We start from the raw sequence: 27,093 nt of genomic DNA on the forward strand, positions 1-27,093 counted from the left end.
GTCCGATAAGAACGGATGGCTTATCCACAAAATCCACTGCCACTCAGGTATCTGTCGTTCACTCATTTATTTAACAAAAATCCGAGGTACACATCCATAATGTGAGTGAGGGGATTTAATGGGCTGTAAAATGCTATATGCCGTGTGGTGAAGTGATGGTGTGGTTTCTGTTGGAAAGAACATAAAAGTCTTACATAATTACGTGAACAGAGTGAATTAAATGTGTAATACAACAATACAAACAATACTGGGTAGTGGACCATTGAACCAAAATAAGGGAGTATCAACAGATGCTAATTTTACTATTTACATAAATCCTAACTAGGCACTTTACACAAGAGCCAATATTGGAAATTAGTGACGGTCCCTTAATGACTGCATGGCAGAGGCTGCTTTGCAGTAAACGGCAGCAACATTCGGTAAACAAAGTGTGCGCCAAGGATTTAAACAAGGGAGAATAATGGCCGCAGCAAAGAACAAACAGGATAAAAAACAGAAACTTACAGTCTCATGGACGCACACCGCTAACAGCATAAGAAGGAACGAAAATCCACACGGTGAGTAAACTAAACCTCTGCAGACTCTCCCCAACTGCAGCTACTACCGAACTCTCTGCGTCGAAGCGTGTGCGTAATGATGAGGTAGAATTGTGTCTTCTGATTGGTGAGGAGGATGGTTTGCCTCACCACTGATTGGCTAATCGGCAGCTGTATGCTGATACATTTACTCAGCAGATGTGGCTCTGTTCGTGAGTTCTGTCGACTGGCTGGCCTTTTGTACAGTTCGTCATTATAAGAAGTGTGTGTGAACTAAAAATCAAGAATGTGGGATACTGTTTGTCCGTGATTTGGACAGCCCAGTGCGTGCTCCTGACACAGGGGGAACAAATTCTGTTGGGGATACCTACCTTGGCACTAGGGCTGGTTATCATCACTGATCTCTACAATCAGTTGGATTCGATTAGATTCAATTTTGACTCAGACAGTCAGAAATATTATAATTCTGATCATTTATCAGTATTGACACTTATCATTTTAAAAAAAAAAAGAAGAAAAAAAACAGCGACTCACAGCACTGTAGACACAGTAGACTCATGCGTAATAAGCAAGTAGATGCAAAAAACAGAGATTTTTAGATGGGGAAACTGTTCATGAAGTACACTGAGAAAGAGAGAGAGAGAGAGAGAGCGCTGTGCAGGAAGTGTGATTTTATCGTGGTGGAAGCAAAACAGCCAAAGTAAGAAGGAATTAATGACGATGTTTATCAAATGTGAAGCGTAGTTTTGATCTTCTTTTGCTGCTGGTTCAGTGAATTTGGTCGCAGAGTGACAAAACCGGCAGCATCAGAAGCTATGAGATGTCTGCTTTTAGTACCGACGGCGTGTCTGTGTATGTGCCGTCGAGTGAGAAAGCCGACATCTCACAGATGCGTCTGATGCGTCGGGTCCACACTTTGTGTTTACGTCTTTATGTGAAATCCGTTTACCTGCTCTCATTTGCTGTTTTAGCTGGTTGGTGGTTGATGAAATAGTTTTGTGAGCTTTAACTTGAGAACCTCGCGTTTCTGGCTAAATACATTTATATTTAAAAATCGATTCAGGATTGAATAAATCGATCGGAAAAATCGGTTATTGAAACCCTCCCCTACTTGGCACCACCGTTGTGCAGGTGATGCCAAAGGAAAGATCATGCTTTTTATTTGTTTTTGTTTTTAATGTCTCTGTAAAGCACTTTGAATCACCTTGTTGTTGAATTGTGCTATATAAATAAACTTGCCTTGCCTTTATCATATTTTCTAGTCTTTGGCTTGGAAGGAAGTTGGTTTGGAAGCATATTTGGTGATGCTTCATTTCTGCTTTGCGTTTGTGTGGGAGCCCTGTTAAAAACCCCGCTATGCTAGCAGTCTTTTGAATCTTAATACATTATTGCATTATGTTTTGAGAAAGGGGTTCTTGATCTATCTTTCGATTTCAGTTCAATTCCATTCAATTCCATTTTATTTATATAGCGCCAAATCACAACAACAGTTGCCTCAAGGCCCTTTATATTGTACAGTAGATGCTATAATAATACATACAGAGAAAAACTGAACAATCATATGACCCCCTATGAGCAAGCACTTTGACGACAGTGAGAAGGAAAAACTCCCTTTCAACAGGAAGAAACCTCCGGGAGAACCAGGCTCAGGGAGGGGCGGCCATCTGCTGCGACCGGTTGGGGTGAGGAAGGAAAACAGGATAAAGACATGCTGTGGAAGAGAGACAGAAATTAATAACAGATATGATTTGATGCAGAGAGGTCTATTAACACATAGTGAGTGGCTGGAAAGGAAAAACTCAATGCATCATGGGAATCCCCGGCAGCCTACGTCTATTGCAGCATAACTAAGGGAGGATTCAGGGTCACCTGGTCCAGCCCTAACTATATGCTTTAGCAAAAAGGAAAGTTTTAAGCCTAATCTTGAAAGTAGAGATAGTGTCTGTCTCCCGAATCCAAACTGGAAGCTGGTTCCACAGAAGAGGGGCCTGAAAACTGAAGGCTCTCCCTCCCATTCTACTTTTAAATACTCTAGGAACAACAAGTAGGCCTGCAGAGCGAGAGCGAAGTGCTCTAATAGGGTGATATGGTACCACAAGGTCATTAAGATAAGATGGGGCCTGATTATTTAAGACCTTGTATGTGAGGAGCAGGATTTTGAATTCAATTCTGGATTTAACAGGAAGCCAATGAAGGGAAGCCAAAACAGGAGCTCACTCTGCAGGTGGGGGAGAGATATTGGAAAGGTGGAGAATGACTCAACCTGGGTGTCTATTGTCTTGTGAAGTCTGGGAGAAGATTGGATGATGGGGTGGGTGCAGTTTTCTCTGCAGTGGGGTCGAGTGGGCTGCCCCAGACTCTGCGGGGCGGGGTGGTGCTGCTGCTGAGGGCCCCGGTCCAGATGGGCCTGGGCCCCCTTGCCCTGGTGGGTTCCAGAGTGTGGGGGTGCCTACTGGGGTCAGCGGCGAGCTGGCCCAGGGAGGGGCCGCTTGCCCCTCCCTTTCTTCCCTCCCCATCCTCAGCTGCCTCCCTCTTCCCGCTCCACCACACCCACACACACGCAGGGCTTGGGGTGCAGGTGTGTCACCAGGGTGCAGGGGAGGCACTTCCCCCTGCTGCGTCCCCTTCTGGCCGCCTGTGCCTCAATTTTATTCCGCAACCTAGACATCCACATTACTCACACTCTCATAACACATACATATAGGGCCTTGGGGGTGGGCACGTTATACAGCGTCCAGAGGATGGTCTGTGTATTCAAACCGACCTCTGGCGCTGGTGCCCTATCCTCAATTTTAAATACATATAGACACTGAGGGTTTTCGGGAGGAGCCGTGCTGCTCTCTGGCAAGAAGCATGATGCCCTCTTGTGTTTTAAATGCACTTTAGAACAGCACGCAGCAAAACAACATATGAGCGGGCGGAGGGAGGTTTGGGGTCTTCACTCACCTCTGTTGTGTTAACCGTCAGGGCTGGGGGGCTGGGAGGAGGTGCTGGATGTAGGATTGGGGTCTGGGGGCCTCCCTGCTACTGCAGATAAGGAGGCGGTCTGCTTTCCTCCACCCAATAGAGAGAAGGGTTACATCTCCTGGGTCCGGGTACGGTTTGCCCCTCTGGGGCAGGAGTACCCGGACCTGGGATATAGAGTATGTTTGGGGAGTGTGAATGTGTGTACAGTGTCTATTTGTGTCTGTCTCCACGTCGGGTGAGTGCCGAGTATTTGTTTGTGTATATGGGGGTGGGAATGCACGTTTGTGTCTCCGTGCGCCTGTTCATCTGTGTCTATATGTCAGCTTGGGTCTTAGACTTCACCTCTCTGGGAACATCTCAGGCTCTCCAAGGTATGGAGGCCTATCTCCCCTCACCACACTCCCTGCCAGTGGCTGATTCCCTCAGATGTTGGTTTGTTGGTGGTTCTTGGTGTCTGGGGCTGAGCGCTCATGTATGTACTGGCTCACTCCCGTTGGCCGATTGGCGGGGCCTGGCGCCTGTGGCCCGGCTGGGCCCTTTCCGGGGAGTGGGGTGCCCGCAGGCCTCTGGGCCTGAGGCCCGGTCCTCTCTGGCACAGCTGGCTGCCAGCAGAGCCCCTCGGGCACGTCACTGCAACCCCCTCTGGCCTCTGCTCCGTGGCTGCTGGGTGACCTCTCGTTTGGGGCTCTCCTCAGCTCTTCCCAGGAGGGTGGCACGGTTACCCCCCAGTGGTCGTCCTTGGGTCCTCGTATTCTGCGGCCTCTGGATGTCTGGGGCCTGGATCTCCTCCATACCTGCTTCATGCCCTGGGGGACGGGGCTATGGCTCCTCACACTCCCTAGCAGATCATTACATGGAGAAACCTTTTGAATACAAGCGTGCCGATGTGTGGATCGGCACGCGGGTTTTCACAGACACAAGCTACACCTTTCTTGGTTGCTACCTCAAAGCACATTGTGTGCTGTCGATCTTGCGTACTGCACAATGACATGTAATATTTAGTATCTACTGTTATCTACTGTTAGCTAGTTTATTGTGATGGTGTTGTATTTATTATGTTGCTCTGTTTTGTTTGTTTTCTTGTCTGTTTTTTCTTATCCCTATACAGGTGATCCAGGTGTTTTGTTTGTTTTTCTTTCGTCTTTTTTCTCTCTTCCCCCCTTTCTCACCATCTCTTCTCCCCTCTATTTTTCTTTCTCTCCCTCTCTTTCTTTCATTTTTTCTCCCTGTCCTATCCCCCAGTCATGTCTGTCCCGTCTGTAACAACTGAAAAATCAAATCAAATAAATACATAATTATAATAAAGGTCAATCAAATGGACCAATATGGCAAGGCCATGATGATCCAATTGGTAAAGTAAATCCGCTTGGCATCTTTCTTGGCCTTCAGACAACAATTCTGATGGCTAAAGATCCAAACGGGACAGGCAAAAAAAGAAAGAAAAAAATTTAATTAATGACATATCAACTTATTTAATGCAGTTGAGTGCAGTTTAATTTAATTCACTCCATCCAACCCATACAAATTACGTTAGTCCAAGAAAAATACTTAATGCTAAAAGAAAGGCATTTAGAATAGAATAGAATAGAATAGAATAGAATTCATTAATGTGGAAATCCTTTCTATCATTATTTTAAGTTAATTTAGAGGTATTTTAAATCAAACTAAAAATTATCATGAGAGTAAACCCTGCTTGTCATAAAAGTTGCCACATTTGATCGTGCATAGCAAAAAGTGTTCTCACAGTCATCTATGGGGTTCAGCTGGACATGTGTAATAACTAACTAACAAGTAAACCAAGCCTTGGCCTTCTCAAAAATGTGGGCTTAGGCACAGTTAAGTAAGACTTGGGTATGGAATTTATATAGTGTGACTGCTAGCTGTGCCCAAGTACAGATCCTCAATGCTTCCTCAAGAACAGCTACTTCTGTAAACATTTTTTTAAGTAATTTACAAATTTGTTAAAAAAAAAAAATTCACAATTTCTCCTATTAAGAAAAAAAACATAGATAAAATCATACATTTTCAAAAGCATGTTATGTGTATAAGCGAGGCTGTATATAAGTCTTTAAAAATCTGCCACAATAGTGTCTTTGTGTCTGATCTTATTGCATATCTGTGTAGAAGTTTCCTTTTCAGAGTGCAAAATTATGGGAGGAGTCTGTATATAAACATGATTTACTAATGTCTGTTGGAGGGAATTTAATGCATATTAGGCTGAATATATCATCAAAAACATGTCTTCTTTTGTCAATGTAGCTGTAAGAGTTGCTGCTAGCAGTGCTAAGGTATTTGGAATGAGAGGGGGATGTTACCAATACAAGCAAGCATTTTCTTTTACTAGGTGTGTGTTTTATGTCTCTCTGATATACGATCATTTAACAAACCAAACTGAAATGTCTGTCAAAATACAGCAGTCCACTAGCTTAGCTATCTCAACTATGTTAGGCTGGTGTTGGAGCCATTCATTCATTTTGATCATTTTTGAAATGTTATAAAAACTGATTGTTGCTTTCAGGTATTAAATAGTATCCTTGGATTCCAAACACCTGATCAGACATTACTGAAGGTCTGGAAACAAACAAAAGAATTATTGAGGCAGTTCAAATAAATCATTACTAAAGTTGGTTAGTTTTTGTTGAATAAAAAGTTAAGGTAAGGCAAATATCTTTTGTTAAACCCACAAAATAGAATAATTCTCACTTCTGTCTCAGTCCAGGTGAATGGTGTTTCAAACATTTTGTGACAAAATGTTCAGAAAATATGCACCAATGTAAAGTAAGGCTATTACTGTTTTTATCCTTAAAAAAGCACACTCAGTTCACAAGATTTTAGTCAGATGTGTGAAAATCTTAAGGAGCTTCTGTTTAATTTCTTTCGTTCTAAGACAGTACACAAAAGGATTTACAAGACATGGACCGAGGACTGCACCAATTACTAAACCTTGGCGTTCCTCAAGAGTTAATACCACACCAAACCTGGTGAAGATAATGTGAACAAATGCAGGACAGTAATGAAGAATTACACAAATTAAGTGACTCACAAGAGTGCTCCCCATTTTCTTTTTTTCCATTATTTGAAGATAATTTTACAAAAAGTAAGATTCCACAATATGAAAGAGAAATGAAAATGAAAGTGAAAAATAAAATAAAAAACATTATTATGGCAGCTTCATTGAAATATTTCTCTGGGTTAACACAGGTTGTTCTTATTATAGCAGCAAAGTCACAGAAGCTGTATATCAGCCTTGAACTGCAGTGTGGGAGGGGGACAACTGTTGCAGGCATATAACACATAAAACACCAGTTAACAAACCACATGATAAATGTAAGAATAAGAACACGTGTGTTTGTTAAATAACTGTGATACTGGAAAGGATAAATTATTGCAATGAATCTATCCAATGCCATAAATGCTAAAACAAACGACTCCATTGATGTTCCCAAAGTGAAAGCACACATTTGAATTAAACACTCCACATAGGATACAGTATTAACACCTGCAAGTAGAACCCCAATCATTGTTGGACTGCAACTGGAGGTGTACACTATATCAACAACAGCAAGGTTGCAAATCATAAGGTACATTGGTTTATGTAATCTCTTGTCAGAAATAATAAACATAATATTTGCCATATTGGCAAGAACAGCAAGAAGATAGATTATTAGTATAACCACACCAACAGCAATAGGTCTACTGAGCGTGTCAAAACCACCTATAATAAAGTGTGTTACATTGATTGAAGCATTCTGTGAAGACATATTGTTTTGAAAGTTGAAGAAGAAGAAGGAAAAAAGCAAAGCAAATATGGATAAAGTACGTGGTAAATCTTTATAAGACTTCACAAACACCTCTGAGCTCAGTCAAACACCTTTGCTTTTACTGGCCAGTATTTAAACTTTTCATTTTAAGGCTTTGAAAGAACCGTAAGTTTCAATTGGACACCTCCCTCTTCCAATCAAATTAGACATAAGAATGTGAAATGTCTTTATTGCATCAGATATTGCAAAAAGATGATATCATCCCCTCAATGGCAGGATAAAAGTCGAAAAGGTAATGCTCACATGATCACAATAACCCAGTGGTTCCCAAACTTTTTGGCACAATAAAGTTGGATTGGAAGTAAATGTTCACATGCTTACAATAATCTTCATTTTGTTTTCAGCAGACTATTTAAATCAATACAAAAAAAACAAAAAACAAAAGACAAAAGCACAAAATGAAAGAAATCAAGGTTCATGTTAAAAGTGTCCAGCTACAACACTGCACCCTCTTCATGGCTAGGATGGAGCTAATATTAGCAGGAAGTCAAAGTATTTTATTCCATTTTCTGGAGAAGAAAAAGTGTTACAAAACTTTTAGGTAGCTTTTATAGTGAAACTTGGGTCTATGTAGCTATATCTTTTTTCTAGTAAACACCTTTAAAGAGTAGTTATGTGCTGGAACTTTCACAGATGCAGAAGATGGAGAGCCACCTTTATAAAGTAACTTTGTGTCATGTTAACAAATTATTTGTGCCACTCAAAAAAATTAATTACTGTCTGCTATAAAGGAGAACATCACAAGCCTGATACCTGCAGGTCTGACAGCAGCAGGCAGGGGCGGACTGGGCATCTGTGGATTCTGGAGCATCACAGAACGACCGGTACTCCAAGAAGGCCGGCGGGCTGGCCCACCACTCTCCACGCATGCTTTCAACACCTGTTTTTTTGCCTCACTAATCTCTTTCACACTCCAGTACTCTAGGGGGCAGCACTGCAGATCTAAGTGGGATGCCAGCTGCATTGGCTGTGGCCAACAGGCAAGGAGAAGAAGAAGTGGAGTAGGAGGCAAAGACGGTGGAAAGAAAAGATGCAAAACACGGCTGCACGTAAAAAAAGGAAAGAAAAGGGTGGGGCTGAGAAGGCAAGAGAAAAAAAATTGCGGGCATTAGAAGCTGAAGCCCCTAAATGTCACAGACTAACCGACATATTTAGCAGCACAGCTAGCAGCAGCACCTTGCAGCAGGTTCACAGGTTCACAAGCATTTTCTGACCCATGCTGCACTCTATACCGACTTGGCCCTTCTTGATCCAAGAAACTTTGCTGAAGTGGCATCAGGTACTCTGCCTGATTCGGCATTTCAAGAACTTAGCAAATGCCTGCTCAGGTTTGACAGCAGAGCAACAGCTGTCAATTTGCAGTCTGAGTTAAAGTGTCTGGCAGCTCAGTGGCCACGGCTTAAAATGTCTGCACTTGAAGAGTACAAGGTCAGGATGGTAGGGGTTGGCTGTGATGATTGATTGATTGTTAATTGATTGATTGTTAATCTATTTCAAACATGTAAACAATATACAGGTACATTTAGAAAAGAAAATAAGAGAGAAAAAAAATACTATACAAAAGTCAGTACATTTCAATATTGCTACCTTTCTGATTCATTTACATGTTGAAAGGGAACACTTATTTAATCCCACCCCTTTGCCATAAGTTATCAGTTAATATTTAGTCAGCTTCCTTACTGATATAACCTGTAATAAAAATAGTGAACAGATTTCTGATATACTATATACTATAATATCACATCATGAATTTTTTTAAATAGAGACATTAACTTAATTTCAATATTTTCCCTTTCTTTATTTTTTGAGAAGATCATATTTTTATAACTCTTTTTGAACTGTTTTATGTTTGGACATTGCTTTAATTCCATATTCAGACTGTTCCACAGTTTTACTCCATGAACAGACACACAAAAGGTTTTTCTTGTAGTACGTACCTTCCCTGTTTTGAAGTTACAAAAACCCCTTAAATTATAACTTCCTTCTTTCAAAAAAAAAAAAAAACAGCAAGAACACCGGGAAGCATTCATGCTTATGACTACAGAGAAAGACATACTCATGTCCCTTGACAATGACTTGGTCATAGACAGAGTTGCAGAAAAAAGCGACCTGTTGAAGAAAATACTTATCCCCCAACATTGAGTAAGGTGAGTATTAAAGTTAACCTGCATACTAAAACCTCTTTACTTTGTGATTTATCATAACTCATACAGTACTATGTGTTGTGTGTTTCAGATAACCGTTATGTTTTGGTTCACCCAGAGGCACTGCAGTATGTTGAGACCTCCATTTCTATGTGAGTATTCAAGTTAATCTATAATAATATACTTTCAATACAACATCTAGTCAACATCAGCACTGTTGCTATAATTTTGATGGTTTGATAGCATAAGCCACAATTAAAGTCTTGTAACACTCATGCCAAGCATTATTATTGCCGAGTTTCCGCAGGCCGATTGCTTTGGGCCGGGCCCAGTCAAAGTTCAGGGCTGTTTTTTAGTCCCAGTCCGTCCCTGTCTACAGAAATGCTATTGTCGCTAGGTGTAAGTGGTGGAGCTGCAGTTTAATGACATGATTGACAGGCTCAAACGTTTGTACCGAATGTTTAGCATCACCCCAACCTGCACTTATGAGCTTCAGCCTTTTGAGTTTCACAGTGAAAACACCACTGACCAAAGAGATGCAAATCAAACCACTGAATACGGACAACCCCCAACAAGTGTTCCAGCACCAGCTGTAAATGAATCTGTTCATGAATTAAACTCCAAAACACATACTGAGCAGACACGGAAAACTGTGACTGACACTTTAACCACTGAAGTGACATCATCCAGAGTAGATTGTTCCAATGAGACAGATGCTGCTGAGACGAACAATCGTCTTTCTGATTATTTTGAAAATGAGACCTCTGCAAATTCTGTGATAGAAACTCAGGTAACATCAGATTTTGTTCCTCAGAATGAGTCAAACACTGCCTCATATTCAACTAAGACAACACAGGAACTCTCACATAACCTGTTGAAACGTAATAAACACCGAAGGCAAAAAATGAGGAGAAGATTATTTTTTTTAAATTATTTTATTTTCAGTCACAGCAGCATGTTGATAACAAAACTTTGAACATACAGTAGTTTGCTGTTCAGTATTTACAATACCCCAAAAGATAACAGAAAGAGAGAAGGAAAACAAACAAACAAACCAAAGAAACCCCTACAAAACAAAACAAAAACAAACAAACAACAACAAACACAAGTATAAAAATAAAATCTTTAAGGGACATTCAGTGTACAGTTAACTATGATAGTAATATAGAGATATGGTATCCGGTCATGATAAGGTGGTCATTTTAAATGTTTCCATGTACATCAGGAATGGCTGCCATGCTTTAAGAAATTTGGTGGTTGAACCTGCCAGTGTATACCTCATCTTTTCTAAATGCAAAAACCTCATGAGCTCTGCAAGCCACTGTTCATGTGTGGGAGGAGCTTCCATCTTAAAAGTATAAGGTGCCTTGCAATAAGTGAAGCAAAGGCAGTAGAATTCGAATAGTATTTTGGCAAAGTGATGTTTTGAGGTATCACCCCAAAGATAGACGTTAGAGCAGAAGGATCATATTTAACGTTATACATCTCTGAAAGGGTGTTAAATATAGACACCCTGTCAAGTTGAGGTGTAAGAGACCGGTGAGTGAACAGCTGAACATAATTGCACTAACGATACACAGGTACACAGGCTGAAACAGGAAACAGGAAGTGAAAAACATGGAAGTGGCAAAATAAACTGAACATGACAAAACAGAAAACACTGGGTCAACGACCCAGGAAACCTGACACACCCAATAGTTATGAAGATTGGGGCATGTCCAAAAGGTATGAAGGAGCGAACCTGTTTCTGCTGTACATCTGTTACACAGGGGGTCAGCTCCTGGATAGAATTTGGCTAACTTTTCCTTGGAGATATGTAATCGGTGTAGGACAGGGGTCGGCAACCCGCGGCTCCGGAGCCGCATGCGGCTCTTTAGTCCTTATACTGCGGCTCCGCCTGGTTTAGGGAAAATAAATTAGAAGTATTTAGCTGAAGTGTATTTTATTTATGTTAGTTCTTTTAAACTTGTAGTTCTAAATTGGAAGATTATTGTGATATTGAAATATAAATATAAAATTATATTCTATTATTTTTTCCTCGCTCAATATAAGCGTCACACTGGCGGAAGCCGGTATACCCGCCGAAACACCGTGCATTTATCGAAACTTTCAACCCCAGGTAGGCCAATTATGGATCTTCGGATCCACATTATGTCAGCAGCTCCACCGTGAACTATGTTAAAGACAAACACTGCTCACGCCTCACAGACTACAGATGACAGCTTACAGTCCTGCGTAAACTGACTTCGCACAGCACCGATTAGCAGACGCTGTGAGCAGAGGTTCAGGATCAGAAGTCCCATTGTAAACACATCACGGCAGACCCGACGATGTTTGCATGAACGCGCTTTTCAGAATCTCTTTATTGAGCACTTTTCACACACGGATGCTGTACGCATACAGCCGGCTGTAGCTTCGCAGCTCACAGCCCGACACACACCACCAACAACAACAGCAGAGAGAGCACAGACTTTAAGGCGGCGAGGCGTGATTGCGGGTGCCGCTCAGGTGCGTCCGCCTCCCCTGCAGCGGCGCTGCAGACCACGCCCCCGCCGCACGCATTAACCAGGTAAAATACATATTTAGGCAGAATTTTGCAAATATCTATTTTTCATTTTTCAGCAGCATAGAGCTTTTTTACCAATTATTTTTTAAAAGTCAGGTCAAGGCTCCAAAAGCCCAAAGGCGATATAAGGGTGGCGGCTCACAACAGTTTTTGTTTGCTACATGGATCATTTTAGTTCAGCTGGGTGTCTTTGCTTTTGTTATATTTCTTTAAGAGTTCAAAATGTGTTGATTACATAAATAAAATGTAATTTTCTCTGTAGCACTTCATGGATTTCATAAGCAGCACACCTTAGTTGTTCACACAAAGGTAGAAAACAATATATACAGTGTTATCTTCATTTTAGATGTCAAAAAGTATTTGCGGCTCCCAGTGTTTTCTTTTGCGTGGAAACCGGGTCCAAGTGGCTCTTTGGGTGTAAAAGGTTGCAGACCCCTGGTGTAGGACCTTGAATTGGAGGAGCCCGTGCCTGGCACATATCGAAGAAGAGTGTACCCTATGGAGAAAAGATTGCCAGAGTTCATCTGTTATAGTCATCCCAAGGTCTTTCTCCCACTGTATTTTAAGGATGGAGAGAGAAGGACATTGAAGATCTAATAATGTAGCATAGATTTCTTTAATCGCCCCTCTCTTATGAATGTTTATATTAATAATTTTATCCAAAGAAGTTTCCTCAGGTAGTTCCGGAAATGAAGGAAATCGACTCTTTACAAAGTGGCGAATTTGTAAATAGCGGAAAAAATGTTGCCGAGGACCATTAAACTGCTTCAGGAGCTGCGTGAATGAGGCAAAAATTCCATCTACAAAAAGGTCTTTGATATTTCTAAGTCCATTACTTTCCCATATTTTAAAGGCAGAGTCCATCATGGAGGGTGGGAACATATGATTTGAGCTGATACGTCCTTTAATTGACATTAAGTGTAACCCAAACCTTTTCTTACATTGCACCCAGATTCTGAGCGAGTCATACAACAAAGGGTTATGTTTATAGGTGTATAGTTCTAATGGGAGAGCTGAACTCAACAAAGCTGATAGGCATGTTTTGCCACAATTGGGTGACTCAATTTGGAGCTAAGCTGGAGTCTCTGCAGTAAACTTACTCATCCAGTACAGCATATTTCGAATATTTGCTGCCCAATAATAAGACTGAAAGTTTGGCAAGGCTAATCCACCCATTGGCCTAGTTCTCTGCATGAAATCTTTACAAATTCGTGGACTTTTGCCATTCCAAATAAATGCAGAGATATGCTTATTCTGTGTTATAAAATACTTATTGGGTAAGTAGCATGGGATACATTGAAATAAATAAAGGAACTTGGGTAGTATGTTCATTGTGATAGAATTGATGCAGCCAATTAATGACAGAGGTAAATTGTTCCATCTCTGAAGATCTGTCTCAGTATTCTTAAGCAGCGGGACAAAGTTTCTTTCATAAAGACCTTTGTATGAGTGGGTAACCTTAACCCCCAGATAGGCCACATACACTGATCTAACTTTAAATTGAAAATCTGAAAATGAAATCTTCCTGGCTATAGAGTTGACACAGAGAAGTTCATTTTTACGCAGGTTCAACTTGTAACCTGAAATATTGCCAAAACATTCAAAAATGCCAAGAGCACGGGGAAAAGAACATAAAGGCTTTGACATATACAGCAGGAGATCGTCAGCATATAAGGATATTTTGTGCTCCTGGTCAGCTCTGAAGATGCCCTTAATGCAATTGTCAGCTCGCACCTTAATCGCCAATGGTTCAATTGATAACGCAAAAAGAAGAGGGGATAAGGGACATCCCTTGTCTCGTACCACGGAGAAGTGGGAAATAAGTAGAGAATAACGAATTTGTTCTAACACGTGCCATAGGTGAGGAGTAAAGTAACTGAATCCATGAAATGAAATTAGGGCCAAATCCAAATTTATTTAGAGTATAAAACAGATAATCCCACTCCACCCGGTCAAATGCCTTCTCAGCATCGAGTAATAAGGCAATTTCAGGGGCTGTAGTTGACTTGGTGTGTAATATGTTTAAAAACCTGCGCAGGTTGAAAAAACCATGCCTACCCTTCACGAAATCTGTCTGATCGGGAGAAATTAACAACGGTAGATATTGCTCTAACCTGAGAGCAAGTGTTTTTGACAGTATTTTTAAATCTACATTTAAGAGTGATATAGGACGATATGATGAACACTCTAGTGGATCCTTATTTGGCTTCAGTAGGAGTGAGATGGTTGCTTGTCGAAGTGTTAGGGGAAGACATTTTGAAACAAATGACTCAATGAACATGTCTCGTAATAAAGGTGATGAATTGTCTTTAAAGGTCTTGAAAAGTTCAACCGGATACCCATCCGGACCCGGGGAGTTGCCATTCTGCATTGAGCTAATCGCCAATTTAATTTCATCCACTGTAATTTGCTCCTCCAATTGGTCTCTGAATGCCGAGGTTAAAGTCGGAACTGTCATTCCATCAAAAAAAGCCTCAAACAATTCAGAAAAAAAGGAATATTGTTTAGTGGAGGGGTAGAGAAATCGCCACGCATCAACAGCCCCATAGGTTTGTAAATGTGACTGTAATGCTAATGAGAATTTAGGGAGTGAAAGTCTTTTATTTGAGGAGCGATCTAGTACTGGATCCATAACAGTATTCATGTCTCCTCCAAGGATCAATTGGTGTGTATTAATCTGTGGAAGGGAATTAAGAAGGTCATTGAAAAATGCTGAGTCATTCCAATTCGGAGCATATACGTTTGCTAAAATAAGTGAAGTATTAAACAGGGATCCTGTCACAACTCCATAGCGACCATTTGGGTCAGCTATTGTGTGAGAGACTATAAATGGTGTATTCTTATTGATCAAAATTGCTGCGCCTCTGGCTTTACCACTGACTTTGAAATGAAAAATTTGCCCAACCCAATTTCGTCTTAATCTGGCATGATCTTTATTCTTAAGGTGTGTTTCTTGAAGAAAGGCTACATGTACTTTAAGATAAAGAAGATGAGAGTACCTTATTTCATTTCACTGGGTGGTTCAATCCCTTCACATTCAAACTAATAAAGTTAACATGGCAGCCACAGCAGTTGAAGTGTCATCAACAGAAGTCATCACCATATAAGTACATGATGAAAAAGGCGGTCCCAATCGCAAATACCAATTCTATCATGGGTGTACACTGAAATGCTGTTGTTAACAATGATCTGAGCAAATAATATACAACAAAAACGAGAAAAAAAACCAAAAAACAAAAGAAAAAATAGATAAATCCCTCCCACCCACTTCTCCGTGTTCAGTGTTGTCCCCAAACGACACACACCAATTTCCCAAAGCTCCACTGTTTCTATTAAGAGTCCCATTCACCTTATTCATAACCACAGCCCCACATAAGTAGAAGCATCTGAACTATGAATCACACATGTAGTCCAAAATATATTCAAGTTAGAAAGTCACAAAGTCCAACATAATAGAGTAAAAATAATTAAGAGAAGGAAAGAGAAAAAAACTCCTACATCAAATTTACCTGTAACCAAAAAACGGACCTGTTTCACTTCTCATCAAAGCTGACCCCAGAGTCCCTTTTAAGTGACAAGCACTGGAATGTAGTTAACCTCCCAGGAAACAAGGGCAAACTCACCAACATCTGAGATTTCTAAATGAACCTTGAACATGAAACTAAGCTAAACCACAGATCGTCCGTTTATTGATTGACAAAAATATAGTCACGTTGGTATGAAAGTCCCGGGCGTCATTCGGGAGATGACTCAATCTTGGAGTCGATGAAATCTTTCACTGCTTTAGGAGAGTCGAATACCTGTGTTTCTCCATTAAATGAGATCCGAAGCCGAGCAGGATAAAGAAGACCGTAGCGAACTCCATCTTTTTTCCGTAGTAGTCCCTTTACCTCACTGAAAGCAGCCCGGCGTCTGGCCTGGTCGGCGTTGTAGTCAGGAAAATGAAGATCTGCTTCCCTTGAAACTCCAGCCGGCCTTTTTGTCTGGCTAAGCACTGTATCCGTTCCTTCTCCTGGTAGTAGTGGATACGGACAATGAACGGCCGCAGTCACTATCCCTCCGTGGGGAGCCCAACCGCCGCCCGGAGAGCTCTGTCCAGGATCGGAGCCTGCTCCAAACCGCCGGGACCACCCAGTACAATGTGCAACACATCAGCAACAAATTTAGTGGGATTCCCTTGTTTGGCTCCCTCAGGCACTCCTAATATACGCAAGTTGCATCGTCTTCCCCAATTCTCCAAGTCGTCCGTTTTCAGCAGTAACTTCTTGTATTGGTTACTCAGATCTGCGAAACATGTCTCCGTAACTTCTAGCCGCTTATCCAGATTATTCAGGCCTTCTTCGTGTTCGCCGAACTTCTCAGTACATTCGCCAAGAGCGGTTTGGATGGGCGAAATGGCTCATTTAATTTCCTCCCGTAGGTTGCCATTTTCCTCTTGAATCACTTCTTTGAGAATATTGCGAAAAGCTAGCAGTGTCGCCGGATCAACGGTAGTTTTGCTAGCGGTCTCTAAACAGCTAGCCTGTGCTCCTGTAGCAGACTGCTTAGGAGGCATTTCACTTTGAGATAAGCCAAAAAGACAGAAAAAACAACAGCTAAAACAATGCTGACTTTCCTAATAGAGCTTAAGGCAGTGGTTCCCAAACTTTTTTTCCCAGGCCCCCCTTTTTTACAAGAAAAATGTTCGCGCCCCCCCACCACCTGACCCCCCCCCCCACACACACACACACACAAACACATCCTCCAAACACACACACCCATATTTTGTTTACAAACTCCATTGCGGTTTATTTCACACCTCAAACATTTAGTAAACAATTAAGCAAATACAAGTAAACGGCAATAAATTACAGGCAGTAATAAAATACACTACTAACTCTTTTACGCTACGTCCACACCTACACGGGTATTTTTGAAAACTCAGCTGTTTCTATGCGTTTGGGCTTTTCGTCAACACGTAAACGGCGTTGCGATTCACCGAAAACGGAGATTATTTAAAACGTCAAAAGTATGTGGCTCCTTTCACGTCATGCTGTGCGCCACATTATTGTTTACATGAGATGAATTGCAGAATGGCAGATAGAGACAAAATACTGTTAATCTGACTATCTTCAGGTTTTACACGCTTACATACACACACGCAGTTACTGTCCCTCCATTTAGAAAGGCAGAGGCGTCACTGTGTAATTATTTTACGTGTAGTTGTTTTTTTTCCTGTGTAATAATATTCAACATTGCTATCAATACATTTTTCAAAAAATGCCTCTCTGTGCAAAATGGGTTTAAACACATAAACAGCTGTGGGATACTGTTTGTCCGTGATTTGAACCGGGGGAACAAATTACGGCAGGATCAGCTTGATATTATTTGTATCTCACTGTAACTTTACTGCATAAAGAGCTAACATGTCCAAAATGTCAGGAGTAGTTAGTTATTACAAGAAGTGTTTGTGAACTAAAAATCAAGAATGTGGGATACTGTTTGTCCGTGATTTGGAGAGCCCAGCGCGTGCTCCCGACGCAGGGAAACTAATTTTGCAGGGGAGACCTACCTTGGCACTTGTGCAGGTGAAGCCAAAGGGAAGATATGCTTCACCATATTTTCTAGTCTTTGGCTTGGAAGGAAGTTGGTTTGGAAACATATTTGGCGATGCTTCATCTCCTGCTTTGCGTTTGTGTGGGAGCCCCGTCAAAAACCTGTCCACAGTGTCCAAGCGCTCTTTTTTTTTCCTTTTCATACCGCGCCCCCCCTGCAATGGCTCTGCGCCCCCCTAGGGGGCGGGCCCCACACTTTGGGAACCTCTGGCTTAAGGAATCTCTGAATTGGGCCACAATAGGTGAACCATAAAGTAATTTAACAGATAAGTGGGACCTCGTGGTTTACGCGTGTACTCCATAACGCGCCCCCTACTGGACCCAAGGTCAAGGAGAAGATTATTGTCCCAACAAAAACTACCACAAAGGAAGGAAAATCAGAAAAAGAAAGAAAGGCAGATGTACACTTTTGATGAAAGCTTTATATGCAAGCTATATAAAGAAAGTGAAGCCTTTAAACAGAAAAAACGATCTTACATTACTAACCGTTACAGAGAAGAGAGAAAATTTCAGCAACAACACAAGGACAATATGAGGGGACGAATGAGAGAAAAATATTGAAACGGTTTTTCTTTTAGACAGATGCACAATATCAGATGTGCAATGAACATAAAAAGAAAATATCGTCAAATGCATCGACCAGCTGAAAGTTTACAGTGTCATCCAGATAACACTTTAATGAATGAGGCCGTATCTCGTTTCAGATCAAATATTAAGTCAGCACCATCTTATGTTTGTACTGTTTGTCTAAAAAGCTTCTTTTCCTAATCAGGTGAAAACCTGCAAAAGAAAAAATTACTCTAAACACCAAACTGTAGCTCAGCAGTGTTAACTGGTAAATTTGTTCATGTGTATGATGAAGCATGTAATGATCACTGCAGTTTTCCTGCTGAGAGAAAAAAAAGAGTATATCTGTCACACGTGTCACAGTTCCCTAAAAAGTGGACGCATGCCAAGGCTTGTTGCTGTCAATGGTTTAGAATTGCAGGATATTCCAGCTGAACTGTGTGATCTGAATATTCTCGAGAGACATCTGATTGCCAAATGCATACCATTTGCTAAGATTATTCCACTTCCAAAGGGCAGACAAAGGCTCATACGTGGTAATGTGGTGTGTGTACCATCTGAAGTCCAAGAAAGAGTTGAATGTTTACTCAGACTCAGAAGTCATTCACAGATAATGAGGGTGAAATTGAAAAGACGACTGTGCTACAAAGGCCATCAGCTGTTCCAGACTGTCACCTGGTCTAAACTGATCTAAGCCCTGCGTAAACTGAAACAAATTCATCCACAGTACACAGACATCAATATCAGAGATAATGCATTGCTTTGTGATCCAACGTTACCTGATGATGACAGCAGTGATGAAGCCAGCATGGGAAGCGGGGATTATGATGAAGCAGATTTAATGGAAATTGACACGTATGAAAAAGATGCCCTTTTGTGTGAAACTCAGTCTGAAAGTGAACAAGATATTAATATGGTATCCTGTTAAGAACAACCAGAGGAACAAAATCCAGAGGAACCAGAAAGTGATTTGAACAATGGAGGTTTTGCTCTAGAAAGTTGTCTGCAGCCTATAGACATTTCAGAAGAGATTCTCTGTTTCACTGATAACACATATTGTATGGCTCCTGCAGAAAGAAACAATTCCGTTAGTTTTTTCAGAACTCCTCACTTGGAAGCCATGGCATTTCCCGTGCAGTTTCCTACTGGTCAGAATACACTTGATGAAAAGAGACGTCTCAAACTCACACCAAGTGCTTACTTCAAGTCCAGGCTTTTCAACATTGATGCAAGATTTTTATAAAGATACAAATTACCTGTTTTTCTCACAGTTTGTTACTGAAATACACTTGGCTAATTCCAGCATGACAATACAGCTAAGGAAAGGTAAAACTATGACCAAAGATGGACAGAAAATCACATCAGGAATGTTAAAAAGTAAAACAGAAGTAGAGAAGCAGGTAAGAAATAAAGACGCAATCAGATTTATGCAACCACTCAGAGGAACTCCATACGGTGGCCCTGAGAGGCCAAACGGACTGCAACTTCAGAAAACACTTGCAAAAAGAAAAATGCTGCAAAAAGAAAAACACCTGCAAAAAGAAAAATGCTGCAAAAGAAAAACACCTGCAAAAAGAAACACGCTGCAAAAAGAAAAACGCTGCAAAAAGAAAACACCTGCAAAAAGAAAAACGCTGCAAAAGCACACAAAACACAACGGAAATGTATCTGGGGAGACAATAACCCGACGGACCAGTTGCATGAACCAAAACATGTATGTATGGCTGTATCCCAATTCAGGAGCTGTGTCCAAATTCATGGGCTGCATCCTCCTGAGGACGCATTTGTAGACCGATTACGTCACAGCGACGCACCGAAGGCTGTCCAAATTCGTAGACTCCTCCGAATGCAGCCGACAAATGTGTCCTCCTTTTCCCCGAATTTGAAGGATGGTTCGGGTGTGTCCTTCGTGGCCCAACATATCCCAGAATTCATAGCGCGGCCCAGCCAAGCTCCAGTTTCCGGCAATGGCGGCTGCTACTAAGTTTTAAAATTACTCTTATTAATCTTTCTGGGTCACAAATTAAACTTTTAACATATTTTCAGGCGAGAATGTGGGTGTGTAAACTTCAAATATCTGCTCAGTTTGTCAAGATATCGCATATTTGCAGAAGTGCTTCGACGTTTTCGGTGACGTCTGTCACCCCACCAGCTCGATAGCTAGCCAGCCCAGAATTCATTGCACAGAACTTCATTCACGTAACGATGGCGGCACAAAAAGATAAACCGGGAGACAAATACACTTTTAAATGTAAGTATATGAAAATCTGGTGGTATAAAAGTTAAATTTTTATAGCAGTTATGTTGTTAGGGTTGTGAATTTGCATAGACTTGTAATATTTATTTAAACAATCTTCATAAAAAGTGTCTGTAAACTAGCTTGTATGGTGGGTCCCGCGGTTTTTCATTGCCGCTTACATTTTTCCCAATCAACTTTTTTGTGATATGTTTATAGGGACCAAAGAGCAAACGGCAGACTTCATTAAAACTAGAGGAGAAAATGATCACCTCTTCACCGGGGTAAAAAATTCAGCAACTGTGGGATGGAGGTACACGAATAAATCAATTTACACATCATATTCATCTGAGTACGGTTTCAATAACCCTCATTCTGTACAGAAGCTGTGATGTCCAGACAATATTCCTCTTGTGTTCTGCTGTGAAAACTTTTGGATTTAGGGATTATCATAGTTGTTATGGTTTTCTCTCTTCTCTTATTTTTTTGTGTGCGATCAGGACTATTCTCAAGAAGATAGGCCTGCAAGGGAAAGTCACCCCCTTGCAGGCCAAAAAGAAGTGGGACAACTTAAAGAAAAGATACAAAGTATGTGTGCTGTCAAGAAGATAATTTTTAAGAATGAAATTTAATAAATGTACATTTACTAAAAGTTGTATTGTTTATATTTGTCTGTCATTTCTGATTTCCTCTGCCTTTAGGATTGCAAGTGTCCAGGGTCAGGTGAGGGAGTCAGTGGGAAGCCTACTGCTGCTACTTGGTCCTGGTTTGGCCTCATGGATGAGGTGATGGGACAGAGGCCTTCCATTAGGCCCCCTGTCCTTATTTCCTCTCTCCCTGAGGACATTCCACGGCCAAGTACAGCAGTGGGTGACCAAAGCGAGAGGGAAGAGGAGACAGATGAGGAAGGAGGTCAGCCAGCAACAACTGGAAGGATGAGGAGAAGGGAAAGGGGGGATGAGCTCCTTGAGCTCATCAAAGAGGACATGCAGTACCAAAGGGAGGCTGAGGAGAGGAGAGAACAGGAGAGCAGGGACAGGATGGACAGACTTTTTTCCATACTAGAAAGATTAGTTCCTAAATAAGTTAAAAATATATTCAGATAATGTTCTTACTTTGTTCTATTTGTTATGTCATACTAAAAGTTTATTTTGATTAATGAAAATTAGTTCCCAAATTGGTTGTGCCTTCAGATATTCTTTTTTTGAATACATTTCTTACTTTTTTCTATGTGTTATTTTAAGTTTTTCATTATGAATAAATTGATGAAAACAAATTTCACTGAATTCATTTTATTTACAGTTGTTTTTAACATGTATGAACATAATCAAACTTTGAAGAGTTTTCTATTGACATTTAAAGGTAAATAACAATAAAACAAGAATATCTATAAAACATGAATTTTAGTCAGAGAAAGAAAAATATGTACAAATATTTACAAATTTTCACACAGGATTAACCAAAGTGACCTGTTCCTGGACCGTTTTCTTAAAAATATAGTTTGAAAGATCACACAAACAGAAAATCTCTGGCAGTGTTACTGGATTTGCTGAAGGAAGATCAGACATGGATGGGGTGCTGCGACTGTGAAGCGTGGTTTGTCTTTTCTGGTCAGAAAGTGGAGAATCGCACAGGGTGGTCTGCAAAGAGAGTTTTAGGATGCTTCCTCCCTCTGTCCACGGCATCGTCCATCCACTGGTTTGCAGGGCTGACTTAATCGACGGTTGCCACACCACTAAGAGGTTTTTCAGAAATATGCAAACCAGAGAAAGTGGATTCACTACTAGTATAATACTTGTGACTCTGTAGCAGACAACAGTTTGAAAAAGTGGTATTAAAAAAGATGCTTAGATAAATGTTTACTTGCCTGTTAACAGTAGTCATGGTCTGGTGGTACCTCCTCCAGGGCAGACACCTCAGCAGACAGCTGGTCCCGCCACAGAGCACCACTGACTGCCTCCAATCCAGCATCCCCCTCATCATCCTCTGCTCCATCTTCCTCAGGTTCATCCTCAGGAGCCACAATGTCGCCAGCACTGAGGCAAATGTTGTGGAGGATGGCACATGCTGTTATTACCTGTAGTCATATACATACACACATTATTCTTTCATACACACACATACATATACACATGTATATATATATGTATATATATATATATATATATATATATATATATATATATATAAAAAAACACCCAGCGCGCCCCTGCGGGCGGTTTATCCTTCAAGCTCGGGTCCTCTACCAGAGGCCTGGGAGCTTGAGGGTCCTGCGCAGTATCTTAGCTGTTCCAGGACTGCGCTCTTCTGGACAGAGATCTCCGATGTTGTTCCCGGGATCTGCTGGAGCCACTCGCCTAGCTTGGGAGTCACCGCACCTAGTGCTCCGATTACCACGGGGACCACCGTCACCTTCACCCTCCACATCCTCTCGAGCTCTTCTCTGAGCCCTTGGTATTTCTCCAGCTTCTTGTGTTCCTTCTTCCTGATATTGCTGTCATTCGGAACTGCTACATCGATCACTACAGCCGTCTTCTTCTGTTTGTCTACCACCACTATGTCCGGTTGGTTAGCCACCACCATTTTGTCCGTCTGCATCTGGAAGTCCCACAGGATCTTAGCTCGGTCATTCTCCACCACCCTTGGGGGCATCTCCCATTTTGACCTCGGGACTTCCAGGTTATACTCGGCACAGATGTTCCTGTACACTATGCCGGCCACTTGGTTATGGCGCTCCATGTATGCCTTGCCTGCTAGCATTTTGCACCCTGCTGTTATGTGCTGGATTGTCTCTGGGGCATCTTTACACAGCCTGCACCTGGGGTCTTGCCTGGTGTGATAGACCCCAGCCTCTATGGATCTTGTACTCAGAGCTTGTTCTTGTGCTGCCATGATTAGTGCCTCTGTGCTGTCTTTCAGTCCAGCTTTGTCCAGCCACTGGTAGGATTTCTGTATATCAGCCACCTCCTCTATCTGCCGGTGGTACATACCGTGCAGGGGCCTGTCCTTCCATGATGGTTCCTCGCCTTCCTCCTCTTTCTTGGGTTTCTGCTGCCTGAGGTATTCACTGAGCACGCTGTCAGTTGGGGCCATCTTCGTGATGTATTCGTGGATGTTTCTTGTCTCATCCTGGACTGTGGTGCTGACACTCACCAGTCCCCGGCCCCCTTCCTTCCGCTTAGCGTACAACCTCAGGGTGCTAGACTTGGGGTGAAACCCTCCATGCATGGTAAGGAGCTTTCTTGTCTTGATGTCAGTGGCTTCTATCTCCTCCTTTGGCCAGCCTATTACCCCAGCAGGGTACCTGATCACGGGCAGGGCGTAGGTGTTGATGGCCCGGATCTTGTTCTTACCGTTCAGCTGACTCCTCAGGACTTGCCTGACCCTCTGCAGGTACTTGGTGGTTGCAGCTTTCCTAGCGGCCTCTTCATCGTTCCCATTCGCCTGTGGGATCCCCAGGTACTTGTAACTGTCCTCTATGTCTGCAATGTTGCCTTCTGGTAGTTCAATCCCCTCAGTTCTGACTACCTTCCCTCTCTTTGTTACCATCCGACTACACTTCTCCAGCCCGAATGACATTCCAATGTCATTGCTGTATAGCCTGGTAGTGTGTATCAGTGAATCGATGTCTCGTTCACTCTTGGCATACAGCTTGATGTCATCCATGTACAGGAGGTGGCTGACAACCGCTCCGTTCCGTAGTCGGTATCCGTAGCCAGTCTTGTTAATGATCTCACTGAGGGGGTTCAGGCCTATGCAGAACAGCAGTGGGGACAGAGCATCTCCTTGGTAGATCCCGCACTTGATGGTGACTTGTGCTATGGGCTTGGAGTTGGCCTCTAGTGTTGTGTGCCACATTCCCATTGAGTTCCTGATGAAGGCTCTTAGGGTCCTGTTGATCTTGTACAATTCTAGGCATTCCAGTATCCAGCTGTGGGGCATTGAGTCATAGGCCTTCTTGTAATCAATCCAGGCTGTGCACAGGTTGGTCAGTCTGGTCTTGCAGTCTCGGCTGACTGTTCTGTCTACCAGTAGCTGGTGTTTTGCGCCTCTGGTATTCTTGCCAATCCCTTTCTGTGCCCCGCTCATGTATTGACCCATGTGCCTGTTCATCTTAGCCGATATGATGCCTGACAGGAGCTTCCATGTAGTACTGAGGCAGGTTATTGGTCGGTAGTTGGATGGGACCGGTCCCTTCTTGGGGTCCTTGGGGATCAGGACCGTCCGACCTTCGGTTAGCCATTCCGGGTGTCTCTCGTTAACTAGCAGCTGGTTCATTTGTGCTGCCAGACGCTCGTGGAGTGCAGTCAGCTTCTTCAGCCAGTAGGCGTGAACCATGTCGGGCCCTGGTGCTGTCCAACTCTTCATACTGGAGACCCTTTCTTGGATGTCTGCCACTGTGATGGTTACTGGACCCTGTTCAGGGAGGTCGCTATGGTCTGCCCTCAGATCCACTAGCCACTGAGCATTGCCGTTATGGGTTGCGTCCTTCTCCCATATGCTCTTCCAGTATTGCTCCGTCTCCAGCCTTGGTGGTGCTGTTCTGTTATTGTTCCCTTGCCACTGAGAGTACACCTTTGCTGGTTCTGTGGAGAACAGCTGGTTTATTCTCCTGCCTTCTATCTCTCTGGTGTACCTCCTCAAGCGGCTGGCCAAGGCTGTGAGTCTTTGCTTGGCAGTTTCCAAGGCCTCAGGTATGGACAGCTTGCTGTATTTCTTATGCACCTTCTTTGTCGCGCCTTTCTGCAACTCCGTTAGTTGGCTAACCTCCCTTCGTGCTACTTTGATCTTGCCCTCTAGCCTCCTTCTCCATGGAGGGTACTGCCCTTGTGGCTGTTCAACTTGTAGCCAAGCATCTCACTGATCACTGCTGCCGTAGTGTAGATCAGCTTGTTAGTGTCGGTAATCGTGGTTGTAGGTATTCGCCCTGTTTTCGTCTCTTGCCCACCGATGCCTTCTTGTTCCAGTAGCCCACTTGTCGTCAGGGTGCCCTGGTTCCTCAACACCTGACGCGGACCTTGTTGATCCGGGCGACGTCCGAGCCGGCATGCCTTCATATTTATCTGTCTCGCTCATGTCTGCGGTAGGCTCACTTTAGCATAGGGGGTCTAGCCTTAGGACCCTTACTGGATACAGACGCCCCAGGCAGGAATCGAACTTGCGATCTTCTGCTCCAAAGGCGTGTAGTTTAACCACTACGCTATATATATACATATATATATATATATATATACATATATATGTATATACACACATACATACACAATTAATTTGACATTGGGTGGTCACTTACATGAGGTACAAAGGTGTGGTGCACCTCCAGCGCTTGCAGGAAGATGGCCCTGAACCTGCTCTTCATCATCCCAAAAGCACGCTCTATTATGGAGCGTGCCCTGGAATGATGGCTGTTAAAGCGCTGGGCTCCCACACCTTGGACTGGCCTCTTGTAGGGTGTGATGAGGGGGAGTGGACGCTGGAGGCATGGGTACCCTCCATCTGCGAGGATGAAATGCACTGGAGGAGGGTAGACTGACTGACTGTACAGTGGGCTGTGGCGGAGCACCCTGGAATCATGCACCGACCCAGGCCAGCCCACGTATGTGTCGATGAAGCGGCCCCGATGGTCACAAACCGCCTGCAAGATGATTGATGGAAACAGTTTTCTGTTCCTATAGCACTGACCATCAGGGCCACTTGGACACTTGATGCGTATGTGGCAGCCGTCGATTGCACCCACCGCTTTCATAAAGGCTCTGTGGCGTGCCAGCCCTGCAAACCCACGGAACACTACCTCCAGGTCCTCTGGGGTTGTTGGGAGGTGGATGACCAGGTAGCGAATGGCCAACACCTCTTTCGTGACTCGGTGGACGATGTAGTGGACAGTGGAACGAGGCATCCCAAACACTCTTGAGACCACCCTGTAGGATGCTCCACTTGCCAACCAGAAAAGAAACACCAGGATCTCAATTGTGGCACCCCATCCATGCCGCCGATCCTGGTTCAGGAGATTTAACAACACTGCCAGAGACTCCCTGCTTAGCCGAAAATCAGGCCTGGGATCCTCCTGGCTAAAAAAATGGTCCAGGACTGGTACACTTTGGTTAATCCTGCAGTACAACGGCCTTGTCTGGTTAAGGAAAAGGTGGAGAACAGCATAAACAGTTTTAATAGAAAGGTATGACTTCATTTATTTTATGACATCAAAGCATTATTCTGATTACTAAGCTTGAGTAAAATATGCTAACACTGAGAAATAACATTTTATACATTTCATCTGTTTAGCTAAGCTTTTTTGTGAACTCAAAGCTTTTTTGTGAACGTTTTCTAAGAGATTTTGTTCATATATTTTGAATGACCGCCGTCATCCAGTCACTGAAATTATCCATAAAACTAGCTAAGTAATTCCTAAATGCGTCTAGATTAATAGTTTTACCTGGATATGATTTTCTCTGATGAGCCTGGAGTACAAAACATGCCGGCGATGACGACCGCGACACAGTTTTCTTAGCTCGTTGATAATTAAAAATGAACACAAAAAACGGAGCAGGATTTCGGGGTCCATTTTCGATTTTCGTGCCGTGGCGCTGACAACCGGAAATACTCTGAATTAAGGGCGGGAGTAGATCGAGAAGGCTAGACAGTCCAATTTCACAGCTGTTTAC

The 27,093-nt window shown here is 42.6% G+C and overlaps 2 protein-coding genes across 2 annotated transcripts; both read right to left on the bottom strand.

Moving 5' to 3' along the window:
* Positions 1-6,324: 6,324 nt before the first annotated feature.
* On the bottom strand, positions 6,325-7,264 carry LOC106096573 (olfactory receptor 867-like). The gene is given in 3 exon segments (XM_019367227.1): positions 6,325-6,561; positions 6,563-6,588; positions 6,805-7,264. Coding segments are annotated over 3 exon segments (723 nt in total).
* Positions 7,265-21,977: 14,713 nt separating this feature from the next.
* Positions 21,978-27,093, bottom strand: LOC109204966 (putative nuclease HARBI1). Its single transcript, XM_019367226.1, has 3 exons — positions 26,865-27,093; positions 25,725-26,558; positions 21,978-22,508 (listed from the first exon to the last, which is right to left on the bottom strand). Exons 1-3 carry the CDS (start codon positions 26,991-26,993, stop codon positions 22,302-22,304), a joined length of 1,170 nt encoding a protein of 389 aa, XP_019222771.1. The 5' UTR covers positions 26,994-27,093; the 3' UTR covers positions 21,978-22,301.

Source organism: Oreochromis niloticus, linkage group LG14, assembly GCF_001858045.2.
Source record: "Oreochromis niloticus isolate F11D_XX linkage group LG14, O_niloticus_UMD_NMBU, whole genome shotgun sequence".
Lineage (NCBI taxonomy): Eukaryota > Metazoa > Chordata > Actinopteri > Cichliformes > Cichlidae > Oreochromis > Oreochromis niloticus.

What these genes read in the sequence shown, in the direction of transcription:
- LOC109204966 (XM_019367226.1), bottom strand. Translation starts at nt 26,993, where the DNA reads ATGGACCCCGAAATCCTGCTCCGTTTTTTGTGTTCATTTTTAATTATC. An exon ending in TCAGAGAAAATCATATCCAG is followed by an intron (nt 26,559 to 26,864) that starts GTAAAACTATTA and finishes TTCCTTAACCAG; the next exon opens with ACAAGGCCGTTGTACTGCAG. An exon ending in ACCACACCTTTGTACCTCAT is followed by an intron (nt 22,509 to 25,724) that starts GTAAGTGACCAC and finishes ATATGACTACAG; the next exon opens with GTAATAACAGCATGTGCCAT.